The sequence below is a fragment of the Coregonus clupeaformis genome, chromosome 17, assembly GCF_020615455.1.
Source record: "Coregonus clupeaformis isolate EN_2021a chromosome 17, ASM2061545v1, whole genome shotgun sequence".
Taxonomy (NCBI): domain Eukaryota; kingdom Metazoa; phylum Chordata; class Actinopteri; order Salmoniformes; family Salmonidae; genus Coregonus; species Coregonus clupeaformis.
In genome coordinates this window covers 23,725,174-23,739,542 of record NC_059208.1, presented here as the reverse complement: position 1 = coordinate 23,739,542, position 14,369 = coordinate 23,725,174, and the positions used below count along the sequence as shown (strand labels likewise).

At 48.6% G+C, this 14,369-nt stretch overlaps 1 protein-coding gene across 1 annotated transcript in view; it reads left to right on the top strand.

Annotated features, from left to right (window-relative positions):
- The first annotated feature begins 420 nt into the window (after window positions 1-420).
- LOC121586023 (LIM domain-containing protein 1-like) overlaps window positions 421-14,369 on the top strand; it is a 34,747-nt gene continuing 20,798 nt past the window's right edge. The window contains exon 1 of the mRNA XM_041902441.1: window positions 421-2,492. Coding sequence (XP_041758375.1) covers window positions 1,136-2,492 — 1,357 coding nt within the window. The 5' untranslated portion in view covers window positions 421-1,135. The remainder of the gene's footprint in view (window positions 2,493-14,369) is intronic.

Genomic DNA, 14,369 nt, shown 5'->3' with positions numbered 1-14,369 from the left:
CCACCTTCCGGAGACACTTGAAACCCCACCTTTTTAAGGAATACCTGGGATAGGATAAAGTAATCCTTCATCCTATCATAAGGTGAATGCACCAATTTGTAAGTCGCTCTGGATAAGAGCGTCTGCTAAATGACGAAAATGTACATGTAAATGTACGTGATTCCTTAGTAATTACACTGTTGATTCATAATTAACTTTAATTCAGTTTGTCCAGCACCAACAAAGTAGCCAAATAGTTTGTGGGCATAAAGTAAGTATATCAATAAACAATGTGTGATAAAAAGAACATAGCCTAAAGGTAAATGTTTGTTATGCTATGTGCCTTGAGTTATCTGGGGGTCCATATATCATGACTTAAAATCTACCCCAGAATGAAGTGAACACTGCGCCTTTAAAAACAAACAGCGCTACCCAGTCCCACGGTCGACTCCACACTATCCATACTCGGATCAAGAGGTTTGCTTTCGTTCAGTATGTTTTGCCTACGCACTTGTAATAACCGTTTAATTATAGTCGAACTAAGTTAGCGTTGTGAGAGGACCACGCTGGAATTTGTTCAGCAACTTGCGGCAAAAGTTTGGAACTCATGCTACAAAGTTGCAAACAACGTTTTTGAATGGAGGCTTCGGCGCTGAGAGCCATAGTGAGGTTCGGAAAGGGGGCGCAGGCTGGGGTCGTAGGCTGTCTGATCTGACTTTATAACCAGACAGCATCCTGTTGCGAGCAGAGTCAACTGGCCCACCGAGGAGAGGACGGAGCTTCTTCTCGCTATTATTCGGATCTTTATCCATTCTGGAGTAGGCCTAGGCATAATTGCTTCCGCGGGATAGCTGACACATTACGGGAGAAACTGTACTTCAACTTCGGTTCGGGATCTCCACGTCAGAATACCCCGTGACAGTGTTCTCTCTCCGCTGCCTGGACTGGACAGTAAAATCTGTGGTAATCTTTTACTTTGGGAGTGAGGAGGGTTTGGATTTTAATCCTTTCGTTTCAGTTGTTTATTGTGTTTAACGTTGTTTTAATTGGCTAGCCTACGTTTTTTTTATTTTTGACACATCGTTTTTTTGTGAAAGTTGTGGCTTGAACCTTGAATCAGATCATAGTTTATACACATTTTGTAATTCACTTCAACATGGATAAATACGACGATTTGGATCTTGAGGCAAGTAAGTTTTTAGAAGACCTCAATATGTATGAGGCATCTAGGGACGGGTTGTTCCGAATGAAGAGGGATGCAGGGAACAACTCCGACTTTGAAGAAACCAGGAGAGTTTTTGCCTCCAAAATGACAAAAATCCACATACAGAAACAGCAAGAGGAAATTGCCAAAAACAATTTGGCAGTGAGAATGAACGGGGGTCACAACAGAGCGACAGACAGCACGTTTTACACCAAAGACAGGCCGCCTATCAATAGCTACAGACAGGCAGGAGAAGCTGCTGCCAAGCCTCCCATACTCTCTGGCCCTATGCCAGGCACCGTCAGTGGCGCGAGTCAGTACGCGCCCTGTGACGCTCTGAAACACCATTCACCCAGTCAACAGGCATACGGCTACGGAAACAATTATGATAACAAGGAGCGTTTTGAGCCGCATTCTTACCACCACGCCTTGAGCCCTGGGAACGCACACACACATGGCTCTGGTCACCCTGCCAGTCCCTCGGGCACTTGGGCCTCCTACTCCTCCAGGGGTGGCCAGGCCTCCCCAGGATCCTCCAGCCCTGGTGGATCATCAGGCCTTATGTGCAGCTCATCTCAGCAGCCCCAACACCGCTCACCATCTCCCTCCTTCTCCGACAGCCTACCATCTCCAAGCCCCACTAGACTGCACCAGAGCAAGGCTGCCACCCCACTAGTGCGGCAGAGTCCCCCCACGGTGGCTGATGCTGGGGCTGCAGCAGACTGGATGCGGAGCTTGGGGAACCCAGACCTGATAGCACCGCTCCCTCTGAGTGCCTTCACTGGCGGAGCTGACCTGTACCAGCAGCTGTCTCCCCAACCTGCCCATGTTACACCGCCAACAGGCCCTTACTCTGCAGCACACTCCATGGCCCCAAGACCAACCACCAACCAGGGAAATCTATGCCAGAACGGGCTCTCTCAGAGTCCTGTGGCTGTCCCATCCCCAGCCCAGCCCAAAGCCACCGCTGGGGCTTACCTTCCTGCCTCTGCCTCTCCCTCTGGAACCAGTGTCTCTAGAAGCTTTGGCCAGGGTCAAGGTGTAGGCCAGGCCCAGGGCAGGCAAGTGGCCATGGGGGTGGATGTGCCCTCTGCCCTAGACAGCCAGCTGTCCTCTGGTGGTGAGGCCTGCCAGCTCCAGCCCCAGTCCCAGTATGAAGCCCCCAGCCCCCCCAGAGCTCTCAAACTGCCCTGCCAGACTCTCCATGTCCAACCGGAGCAGGGGCCGTCTGCCGCTGAGATCAAATTAGAAGCCCTGACCAAGCGTCTAGAGAAGGAAATGGACGCCCAGCCAAAGGCAGACTACTTCGGTAAGCTTAGTTTTACATTTTGATCGACCAGATCTCTCTTTATTTAAATGTACTATTTCTCTGTGTGGGTCACTGAGTGCGAAAATGGCCCGCTGTTCAAAACTTTTCACCACGTTAATTTAACCTTGTCTTTGTGTGTGTGTGTGTGTGTGTGTGTGTGTGTGTGTGTGTTGGTTCACTCATGCCAGATCAAGTGGCATAGTTGTGAGGGGGTCCTAGCGGTCATTCTGTCTTTGTGTATGTTTCTGATCATCATGGCTGATGCTGTTGTTCAGTGTTGAACTCTACAGACAGACAGACAGACAGACAGCGTTTAGCCAGAGTCCTCTCTTCTGTTCTCTTCTCCGTCTTTTAGTCTAGAATGAATAATTGTCTAATTTGTTTCTTCTCGCTCTCCTTAAATCCTCCCATCTGTGTATGTCACTGCCTGCCTGCCTGCCCGCCTACCTCTCAGTAATAATTAACAAACGTTTTAATAGTTCCGGCTGAGGCTCGGCCCAGGACCAACCAGGAGAAGGTTGTCTTCTCCTTTCCCCTCCCTTCAGCTGTAATACGGCTGGTGGATTAAGTGGAGGTCACATCAATAACATCATTAATTAGTAACAGGATATTGGCTGCTTTCTTTTAGATCAGCACTGCGCTTTCATCATCTTCTGTAAAACATCCATTCTCTCTCCGATCACATCCATTCTCTTGTCATGTGTTTGGCTGTTTGACTCAGTCTTTCCAAATAACATCATCACATTGCAGAGCACAGACCTGGGCTTGCACATTCTTGCTCTAAACCGCCATGTGCATGTGCACGCACACACACACATAGGCATGCACACACACACCTTTTGTACGCAGCCACAGTCTGGGGAATACAGACAATGACAACTGAATAACAACACCTGCTAGTGTTTTTTCATGTAGCCTGTTGCTGCCCTGGGATACATGACATCAGTCTCTAGTATAGTTTAATTTAAGTACAGATGAATATATAACTGGTTACGAGTAAATTGACACTTTCCTCTCTATTAATGCAGAAATAACTATTGAATACAACATTTGTGCCCAATGTGTGCAACAGGAGACATGGAAGTGAAAGAGCACATGTTTGGTGGGGCTGATCTACAGATGAGACAACCATAGAGGAAGAAAGGAAGAGAAAAATAGAAAAGGAGAGAGTGAGAGAGAAAGAGGTAGGGCAGGAGGAGGAATTTAACTGGTCAGCAGAAACAGATTCGTAAAGGGCCCAAGAGCATTGCTTTCTGTTCCTTTTATTAAGCTAGTGCCACGCAGCACCCAGTTTGCGCGCTCTCTGGAAATTGTTATGTGGAGGTAAGGGGGGGAAATAAGTGCTTGGCTGTCTTTCCCCCAGCTATACTGCTGTACTGTTGTACTGTACCAGACCTGTACTCTGTGTGCTGCAGATAGACCAGTTGACAAGGTGTTTATTACCCTGCTCTGAGAGCCCAGTGCCAGTCTAGTTCTGTTACTCACACTGACACGGTACCCATGGAAAATATGTCCTATAGGTAGGGCCAGGAGTTTTTCCTCCTCACCAGATGACCCTTTCAGGAAAAACTACATACGGTAGTAGTCATAGGTTATGACAAGGTTATAACTCCTTGTCCTAAGTATGTACACTACCATTTATGTACAGTCATTATTAAGACTTGGGTGTGACTGACAATGTTGATTTGGGAGAAAGTTTAGTTCACATGCATGCTTGGGTTAGGCATGTTGAGGCAAGGCCAGTCGTCAAAACGGGACGTCTGTTATGATTTAACTGGATAGAACCCAAATGCAGACAAGTACACCAAGCCAGAGAAGTTTTAACAGGTTTATTATAATGTTCAATAGTCCAGGTTTCCAATAAATGGGGAAGAGCAAGTCCAGGTTACAGGGAGGGTACAGATCCAGGTCAGGGCAGGTGTGGTACCGTAATGTCCTAGTGTCCGTGGTGAGTCCAAAGGAGAGGCCCGATAGTGGAGAGCAGGATGGTGGTGGCAGGAGTGAAGCGGAGGCAGGAGTCAGGTTCCAAATATCTGTGGCACAGGAGAAAAAGTAAATAAACAGTCCAAAAAACACAAGAGCGAAAACAGACAGGTTGAGTCGGCAGCGAGACTAACATGGTTGTCTTGACTATGATCTGACGATGAGTGGAAAGTTTGACCGGGTCTTAAAGGCTGAGGTGATTATGGTGAATGAGCTGCAGCTGGAACCCTGACTCCCGCACACCAGACTTCACTCCTGCAATCAAGGACAGACAGAGGGGAGGGGAGAGCAGAGAGAGAGCTACCTAGCAGCAGTAGGCCTAACAGTACCCCCCTCTACGGACGCCACCTGGCGGCCGACAGGGTTTATCAGGATGTAACCTATGAAACTCACGAACCAGAGCAGGATCCACAATGAAGCTCCTGGGCACCCAGGAACGTTCCTCAGGACCATAACCCTCCCAATCCACCAGGTACTGGAAACCACGACCCCGGCGGCGAACATCCAGAAGTCGCCGGACAGTGTAGACCGGACCCCCACCCACGATCTTGGGCGGAGGAGGGGACGAGAGGGCGGGCACAAAGGGCTAACCGACACAGGCTTAATCTGGGAAACATGAAAGGTGGAATGAACCCGTAGGGAGGCAGGAAGCTGTAGCTTAACCGCGCAGGGGTTAACAATAGACAGTATCTTGAACGGTCCTATAAAACGAGGCGCCATCTTCTTCGACTCCACCTTCAATGGAAGGTCCCGTGACTTCAGCCATACCTCTTGACCAGGAGAGTAACCGGGAGCCTGGGACCGGTGACGGTTGGCTTGCCTCTGCATGTACGCCGAAGCTCGGGACAGAGCTACCCTGGCCTTCCTCCAGACCTTGCAGCAGCGGCGCATGTGGGACTGCACCGAGGGTACCGCAAGTTCCCTCTCTTGGGAAGGGAACAGGGGAGGTTGATAACCCAGAGCACACAGAAAAGGAGACAAACCAGAGGAAGCGTTAGTCAAGGTGTTATGAGCATATTCCACCCAGGGGAGCATGGAGCTCCATGACCCAGGGTTAGACCCAGTGACACAGCGAAGTGCGGTCTCCATCTCCTGGTTCGCTCTCTCGGCTTGCCCGTTGGTCTGGGGGTGATATCCAGAGGACAGGCTGGATGTAATGCCCAAAGCTTTACAGAAAGCTTTCCACACCTGGGAGACAAACTGGGGACCCCTGTCAGAGACAATATCCGTGGGTAGACCATGAGAGCGGAACACATGTTCAACCAAAATATCAGCCGTCTCTCTGGCAGTGGGCAGTTTAGGTAGGGCCAAAAAATGAGCGAACTTAGAAAAACGATCAATCACCGTAAGAATGACAGTCTTACCAGATGAGGGGGAAGTCCAGTGACAAAATCCATAGCGATATGCGACCAGGGCCGGCTGGGTATAGGTAGAGGTCGTAGATGACCAGCGCTGGCCTGGGTGGAGTTTTTACTTCGTGCACATACCGTACAAGCAGCAATGAAGGCTCGAGTGTCCGCCTCCATCGTGGCCCACCAGAACTTCCGTCGCACAAAGTCAAGGGTCCGCGAAACTCCAGGGTGACAGGTAAGGGGAGACGAGTGAGCCCACTGAAGTACCTGGGAGCGAGCAGACTCAGGGACAAACATCCGGTTAGGAGGACCCCTCCCAGGGTCAGCTTGATGATGTTGAGCCTGTCTAACAATCCCCTCGATGTCACATGTGATGACTGCAATACTGCAGGTAGGAGGCAAAATGGGTTCAGGGTTACTACCAGTATCAACAGCCGAATGAACACGAGACAGGGCGTCAGGCTTGACGTTGCGTGACCCAGGACGGTAAGACAGAGAAAAATTGAATCTCCCAAAAAATAGTGCCCACCTGGCTTGACGGGGGTTGAGCTGCTTCGCTGACTGGAGGTAAGCCAGATTCTTATGATCCGTCCAAACGATGAAGGGTTGTTCCGCCCCCTCCAACCAATGTCGCCACTCCTCGAGAGCCAGCTTAACGGCGAGCAGTTCACGATTTCCAACATCATAATTCCTCTCTGCCTGAGAAAGTTTCCTTGAGAGAAAAGCACAGGGATGCAGTTTGTTATCTTCAGGAGAACGTTGTGACAACACTGCACCTACCCCAGTGTCGGATGCATCCACCTCCACGACAAACTGGCGGTCGGGGTCCGGCTGCATCAGAATGGGAGCCGAGGCGAAGCGATGTTTCAGTTCTTCGAACGCTGATTCGGCCCCTTCATTCCAAGCGAACGGTCGTGAGATGGAGGTGAGAGCGGTGAGTGGCGCCGCAATGCGGCTGTAGTCCTTGATGAACCTCCTATAGAAGTTCGCAAACCCCAGGAATCGTTGAAGTTGTTTGCGGGTAGAGGGAGCTGGCCAGTCCGTGACAGCAGAGATCTTAGCTGGGTCCATCCGCAGCTCCCCCTGAGCTATGATGTAACCCAAAAAAGAGGTCTCAGACACATGAAATTCACATTTCTCCATCTTCACAAACAGTTTGTTCTCCAACAACCTTTGCAACACCTGGCGCACATGCAGTTCATGTTCCTGGGAGGACTCTGAGAAAATCAAGATATCATCCAGATAGACAAAAACAAACCGATTCAACATGTCCCGAAGGACATCATTGACTAGTGCCTGAAAAACAGCAGGGGCATTAGACAACCCAAAAGGCATAACCCGATACTCAAAATGTCCCAAGGGTGTGTTGAAGGCAGTCTTCCATTCATCACCCTTACGAATGCGCACCAGGTGATACGCATTTCGTAGATCCAGTTTCCGTAAAGATGGTAGCACCATGAAGGAGGGGAAAAGCAGAATTAATCAAAGGCAGAGAATACTTGTTCTTAATGGTGATGTTGTTAAGTCCACGGTAATCAATACAGGGTCTGAGGGTCTTATCCTTCTTAGCAACAAAAAAGAATCCCGCTCCTACAGGTGACGAGGAAGGACGCATAATACCTGCCGCCAAGGAGTCCCGAATGTAGTTCTCCATAGCCTCCGTCTCCGGCCGGGAGAGATTGTACAGGCGACTGCTGGGGAGCGGGGCTCCTGGCTGGAGGTCAATGGCGCAGTCGTAAGGCCGGTGAGGAGGAAGAGAAGTAGCTCTGTGTTTGCAGAAAACGGATGCCAGGTCATGATACACGTCAGGAACAGCAGAAAGATCCATGGACTCCAGTGGAGGTTGAGGCACAGTACTGGCAGGAGTCTGAGCAGAACACAAACAATTCACATGACAAAATGTGCTCCATGAAACAATGCTACCTGTCACCCAATCAATGTGTGGATTGTGTTTTATGAGCCAGGGGATACCAAGGACCAGGGGAGTCTGTGGGCAGTCGATAATATGGAATTGAATGTTCTCCTGATGATTTCCCGACACTCTAAGACAAACAGGAACAGTCTGATGGGTAATGCGGGTCAACAATTGTCCATTTAGACCCTTAGCCTGCAGCGGACAGTCCATAGGAACAGTCTCCAAATCCATTTGTTGAGCCCACTCTCTATCCAAAAAGCTTTCGTCGGCACCAGAGTCAATCAGCGCACTAACAGAGAAATTCTGGGACTGCCACTGGAGGGATGCCTGGAGCAGAATGCGGGGAGAAGAGGAAGAATCCGCTGCTCGGCTCACCAAAACTTCTCCCATAAATGATGAGCCGGCCCTTTTCCCGGACGAACTGGGCAGGAAGGAACGAAATGACCAGCCTCTCCACAATACAGGCAGACCCGAGCCTGAATACGACGTGCACGCTCCTCTGAGGACAACCGTGCGACCCACCTCCATGGCTTCGGGTTCAGTGCTCCTCGTATCGACTCGGGAAGACACGGCTCTCTCCGTAGGGACGATGCAGGGGAGGAGTTTGTTGATGACAGACAGGTTGCTTGGAACTAACACTCCTCTCCCGGCGGCGCTCCCGAATCCGATTATCCAACCTGATAGTGAGTGAAATAAGATTATCCAGCGTAGGCGATTCATCATATGACACCAATTCATCTTTTAAAGTCTCAGACAAAGCATTGATGAACACTCCTTGTAATGCCTCGTCATTCCAACCACTCACTGCTGCTAAAGTCCGAAACTCCACTGCCATCTCCGCCACACTACGAGCCCCCTGCCGAAGAGAAAACAACCGTTTCGCAGCCTCCTTGCCTCGTACGGGGTGGTCAAAACCTTCCTCATCTCCGTGGTGAAGGCCACGTAAGCGTTGCAAATGTCCGACTGACTCTCCCAGACCGCGGATCCCCAGGCACGAGCGGAACCGCTAGTAGAGTTGATAAGGTAGGCAATACGGGCTCTTTCTGAGGCGTAGGTGAGGGGCTGTTGTTCAAACACTAACGAGCATTGTGTCAAAAAATCGCCACAGGTTCCCATGTTCCCGTCATAGCGCTCTGGAGCAGGAACAAAAGGCTCTCTGATCTGGGCTGAAGGGGTAGTAAGAGCAGACACTTGATTGGTGAGTAATTGAACCTGATTAAGCAGCACCTGACTGTCCTCAGCAATCGTCTTAAACAGGGTATCATGTTGGCCAAGTAGAATGCCCTGATTGGCTATGGCAGTCCAAATTTGAGTGCACTCTGGGGTGGTATCCGAGCTACTGTCTGCTGGGTTCATGTTGGTCAGATCATACTGTTATGATTTAACTGGATAGAACCCAAATGCAGACAAGTACACCAAGCCAGAGAAGTTTTAACAGGTTTATTATAATGTTCAATAGTCCAGGTTTCCAATAAATGGGGAAGAGCAAGTCCAGGTTACAGGGAGGGTACAGATCCAGGTCAGGGCAGGTGTGGTACCGTAATGTCCTAGTGTCCGTGGTGAGTCCAAAGGAGAGGCCCGATAGTGGAGAGCAGGATGGTGGTGGCAGGAGTGAAGCGGAGGCAGGAGTCAGGTTCCAAATATCTGTGGCACAGGAGAAAAAGTAAATAAACAGTCCAAAAAACACAAGAGCGAAAACAGACAGGTTGAGTCGGCAGCGAGACTAACATGGTTGTCTTGACTATGATCTGACGATGAGTGGAAAGTTTGACCGGGTCTTAAAGGCTGAGGTGATTATGGTGAATGAGCTGCAGCTGGAACCCTGACTCCCGCACACCAGACTTCACTCCTGCAATCAAGGACAGACAGAGGGGAGGGGGAGAGCAGAGAGAGAGCTACCTAGCAGCAGTAGGCCTAACAACGTCCAGCCGAGAGAGAGAGAGAGAGGAACAACGAGAGAGAGGAACAGATAGAGAGAAAGGAAGAGTGAGATGGCGTGAGAGGAGAGATCTCTCGTGCACTTGTCGAGCGCTCATAAAGCATCCCTCTGCCGCCTCATAAAAGGAATTTCCTGCAGGAACAAGGAACGTCAGTCAGGATTGTAATTCAAAAACCCCGTCCCAGCCCCCCAGAGTCCACTAATTCAGTATATAAGGGAAGATGTTCTGGGGCATGTCACTGTCATGGTGAACACACACACACACAGATTCATAAACACACATGTTAACATGTTATAGAGATTGCTGTGGGGGGCCGCAGTGGAAGATGGTATAAAGTTTGCGTATGACAATACTGTAATGTTGACACACGCACAGCACACACACCCAGCACACACTCATTTTCTGCGTCATGCTGTCATGCCAGAAAATAGCCTGCGTGACGGACAGGTGCAGTTCCTGGCCTGTTCTACATACTGAACAGAAAGAGAAGCTCCATTCCTGACCTACTTTTTCCACTGAAAGGAGAGGAGTATTCTCTTAGCCTGAACCATAGGCTTGGCTACTCAAAGAGCAAGCAATGCAGATGCAGAAGCACAGTGGCTTGGAAAAACTCCCTAGACAGGCAGGAACCTAGGAAGAAACCTAGAGGAACCAGGCTCCGAGGGGTGGCTGTGTCAGGTGAAGATTATAAGAGTACATGGCCGTTAAGACCAGATTGTGTTGAGTTACTCCTCTCTACCAAGCTCTATAGCTATGTAAAGAACCATAATACTATGGGAATGATGACCTATTCCAGGGTTATCAGTTCAATATTTGGTGTCATTTATTAAAGGATTGCCTAATTTGTATGATACAGTATATTATTGACCAATTTGACTATAGAGTATTAAGTATGTAAGCCACATTTACACTGGGGGCATATACCTAGTGATTTAGTAGGTTATTTTAAAAGGGAGATTAGTGTAGCTGTACTAAAGGCTCATATGGTCACCTCCCAAATGATACCCTATTGCATATTTAGTGCACTACCTTTGACCAGGGCCCATATAGTAGTGCACTATATAGCGGATAGGGTGCCATTTGAGATGCATGCCTAGTGAGTTCTAGCCAGCTTGGGCTGGGGTCTCTCATATCATATACACTCTGCTCTGATTGGCAGAGCAATAGCTGGAGGTTCTGGGAAACTGAGTTTGGTGCCAAAAGGCTGCACCGGGGGAACACAGAGGAATGTCTGGAGGACAGGACGGGGCTGAGGAATATAAAGAGGGGGTGGGGAGCACACTTAGTTTCATAAATGATTAGATTAGCAGAAGGTACTTAGGGTTAATTTATAGAACGTTTTGTCACGTCTTTGGCCGTGAGAGAGAGAGCGGGAGGGAGGGAGGGAGGTAGAGCAGGGAGAGAGGCAGAGCGGAGAGCAGATTTATGGGTGGGAGGTCAGAGAGGAAGAGCGAGTGGTGGGACAGGACAGAGGGTGGAGGGGATCTCTGTCCACACACACACACACACACACACACACACACACACACACACACACACACACACACACACACACACACACACACACACACATAGATAGTAGAGGTTGAGTGCTTTGTTTTGTGTTGTGATTAAGGATGGCTTTCTCCCATCAGGCTGTCAGTCTGTCTGTGGACTGGACAGTTTACCTTAACTCTTCCCAGGGTTTCTTGGCTTCTGCTTTGGCACTCAATCTGGACCCCTGACAAGTCCTGCAGGAAGCCTTTGTGTATGTGTGTGTGTGTGTGTGTGTGTGTATGCATTTCTCTCTCTCTCCTCTTTCTCCTCCATCTTTATCTCTCTCTGTGTCTGGGCCTGGGTCCTTGCTTCAGTGTTTGATTGGTTGTTTAAGTAAATGTGTGTGTGTTCGTGTAGTGAAAGAATGCTTTTGTGATGTTAGGCTGCTGTTTTGGGTGGGACCAGTGTTGATGTGATTTCATGATGTCCTAGCCTTGGATTCTGCCATATGATACACAGAAAAAATGTTTAAAATAATATTACACGACTACTATAATAACTATTACTAAGTGCAATAGTCTTGTTTGGGTTCTAACATGACAAGTCAACTGCCATAATATCAAGTTCCTGTCAGTCAATTGTTATCAGCGATTGTGGAGGTATATGAAGAGGCTTGTTGTGCGCCATTAGGCAGCAGTAGAGGCAGACGTTTTGGGAGTTTTGACAGCTGGGCTGGTGTGTGGGGGTTGAGGTGAGGGGGAGGATGGGGGGTGAAGTTTTGGCTCTGTGTTTTGATTCCCTTCCCCCTTCACCCATGCTCTCGCAACCGTTAAAGAAAGAACTCTCTATAAAATCACAGGGGTTTTGGAATATGGGACTTCTGCCGAACACAGTTTTGCTGCTGTTCAATCAGGTAGGAAAATGTTGCTTCTTTAACTAAGAATGTTTGTCCTAAACAGGAAGCAGTTTGTTTGGTTGTTTATGTATCCCTCTTACTTTTCAGTGTATTTTACAGTTTCAATGGAATGTACATTACAAACAACAACTGTGACTTTAAACTCTGGTAGAAAATCATAAATTCATCATTCTCAGTTTTGGAAAACTAAAGTTGAGCTAAACAAACCCAACCCTGTTGAGTCCATGCAGTAGAACTGTCTGTCTGTGTGTCTGTCTCTGTCTCTGTCTCTGTCTCTGTCTCTGTCTCTGTCTCTGTCTCTGTCTCTGTCTCTGTCTGTCTGTCTGTCTAAAGATGGATTGAACCTGGAATTCCAGTGATGAGTCCAGATGGTTTGGAGGAGAGGATTGGAGGGGAAGAGGAACACATGATGAGAGGAGTAGGCCCTTAATCTCCTGACATTGTTATATAAGGGGATAGATAGATGTGTCTGTGCTGTAGGCTACAGTGGTTTATTGTCATTTTGAACGGAGGGTTAATTCAATAAGGTGTGTATATAGCTCATTCCTATATTGTGTTATAGTGTGTAAGGTAAAGTCATGACGGGCAGGACAAATGGTTAGAAGAAAGTCACAAGACGTTACTTAATGTGCTGTAAGACCAGAGGACGCTCTACATTTATTGTAAACTCAACAAAAAAATGTACGTCCTCTCACTGTCAACTGCGTTTATTTTCAGCAAACTTAACGTGTAAATATTTGTATGAACATAACAAGATTCAACAACTGAGACATAAACTGAACAAGTTCCACAGACATGTGACTAACAGAAATTGAATAATGTGTCCCTGAACAAAGGGGGTCAAAATCAAAAGTAACAGTCAGTATCTGGTGTGGCCACCAGCTGCATTAAGTACTGCAGTGCATCTCCTTCTCATGGACTGCACCAGATTTGCCAGTTCTTGCTGTAAGATGTTACCCCACTCTTCCACCAAGGCACCTGCAAGTTCTGGGACATTTCTGGGGGGAATGGCCCTAGCCCTCACCCTCCGATCCAACAGGTCCCAGACGTGCTCAATGGGATTGAGATCCGGGCTCTTCGTTGGCCATGACAGAACACTGACATTCCTGTCTTGCAGGAAATCACGCACAGAACGAGCAGTATGGCTGGTGGCATTGTCATGCTGGAGGGTCATGTCAGGATGAGCCTGCAGGAAGGGTACCACATGAGGGAGGAGGATGTCTTCCCTGTAACGCACTGCGTTGAAATTGCCTGCAATGACAACAAGCTCAGTCCGATGATGCTGTGACACACCGCCCCAGACCATGACGGACCCTCCACCTCCAAATCGATCCCGCTCTAGAGTACAGGCCTCGGTGTAACGCTCATTCCTTTGACGTTAAAAGCAAATCCGACCATCACCCCTGGTGAGACAAAACCGCGACTCGTCAGTGAAGAGCACTTTTTGCCAGTCCTGTCTGGTCCAGCGACGGTGGGTTTGTGCCCATATGCGACGTTGTTGCCGGTGATGTCTGGTGAGGACCTGCCTTACAACAGGCCTACAAGCCCTCAGTCCAGCCTCTCTCAGCCTATTGCGGACAGTCTGAGCACTGATGGAGGGATTGTGCGTTCCTGGTGTAACTCGGGCAGTTGTTGTTGCCATCCTGTACCTGTCCCGCAGGTGTGATGTTCGAATGTACCGATCCTGTGCAGGTGTTGTTACACGTGGTCTGCCACTGCGAGGACGATCAGCTGTCCGTCCTGTCTGCCTGTAGCTCTGTTTTAGGCATCTTACAGTACGGACATGCCCTGGCCACATCTGCAGTCCTCATGCCTCCTTGCAGTATGCCTAAGGCACGTTCACGCAGATGAGCAGGGACCCTGGGCTTCTTTCTTTTGGTGTTTTTCAGAGTCAGTAGAAAGGCCTCTTTAGTGTCCTAAGTTTTCATAACTGTAACCTTAATCGCCTACCGTCTGTAAGCTGTTAGTCTTAACGACCGTTCCACAGGTGCATGTTCATTAATTGTTTATGGTTCATTGAACAAGCATGGGAAACTGTGTTTAAACCCTTTACAATGAAGATCTGTGAAGTTATTTTGATTTTTACGAATTATCTTTGAAAAGGGGACATTTCTTTTTTTGCTGAGTTTAGTTAACAGAAAAGGTTGATTCATACAGGTATATATAGCTCATTCCTATATTGTGTTACAGTATTGGCGGTAGAGTCATGATAGGCAGGACAAATGGCTTGAAGCCAGTCACAGGTTATAAGGCCAGACTAGAGGACTGTGTTGTAGTTAACAGGAGAGGTTGATT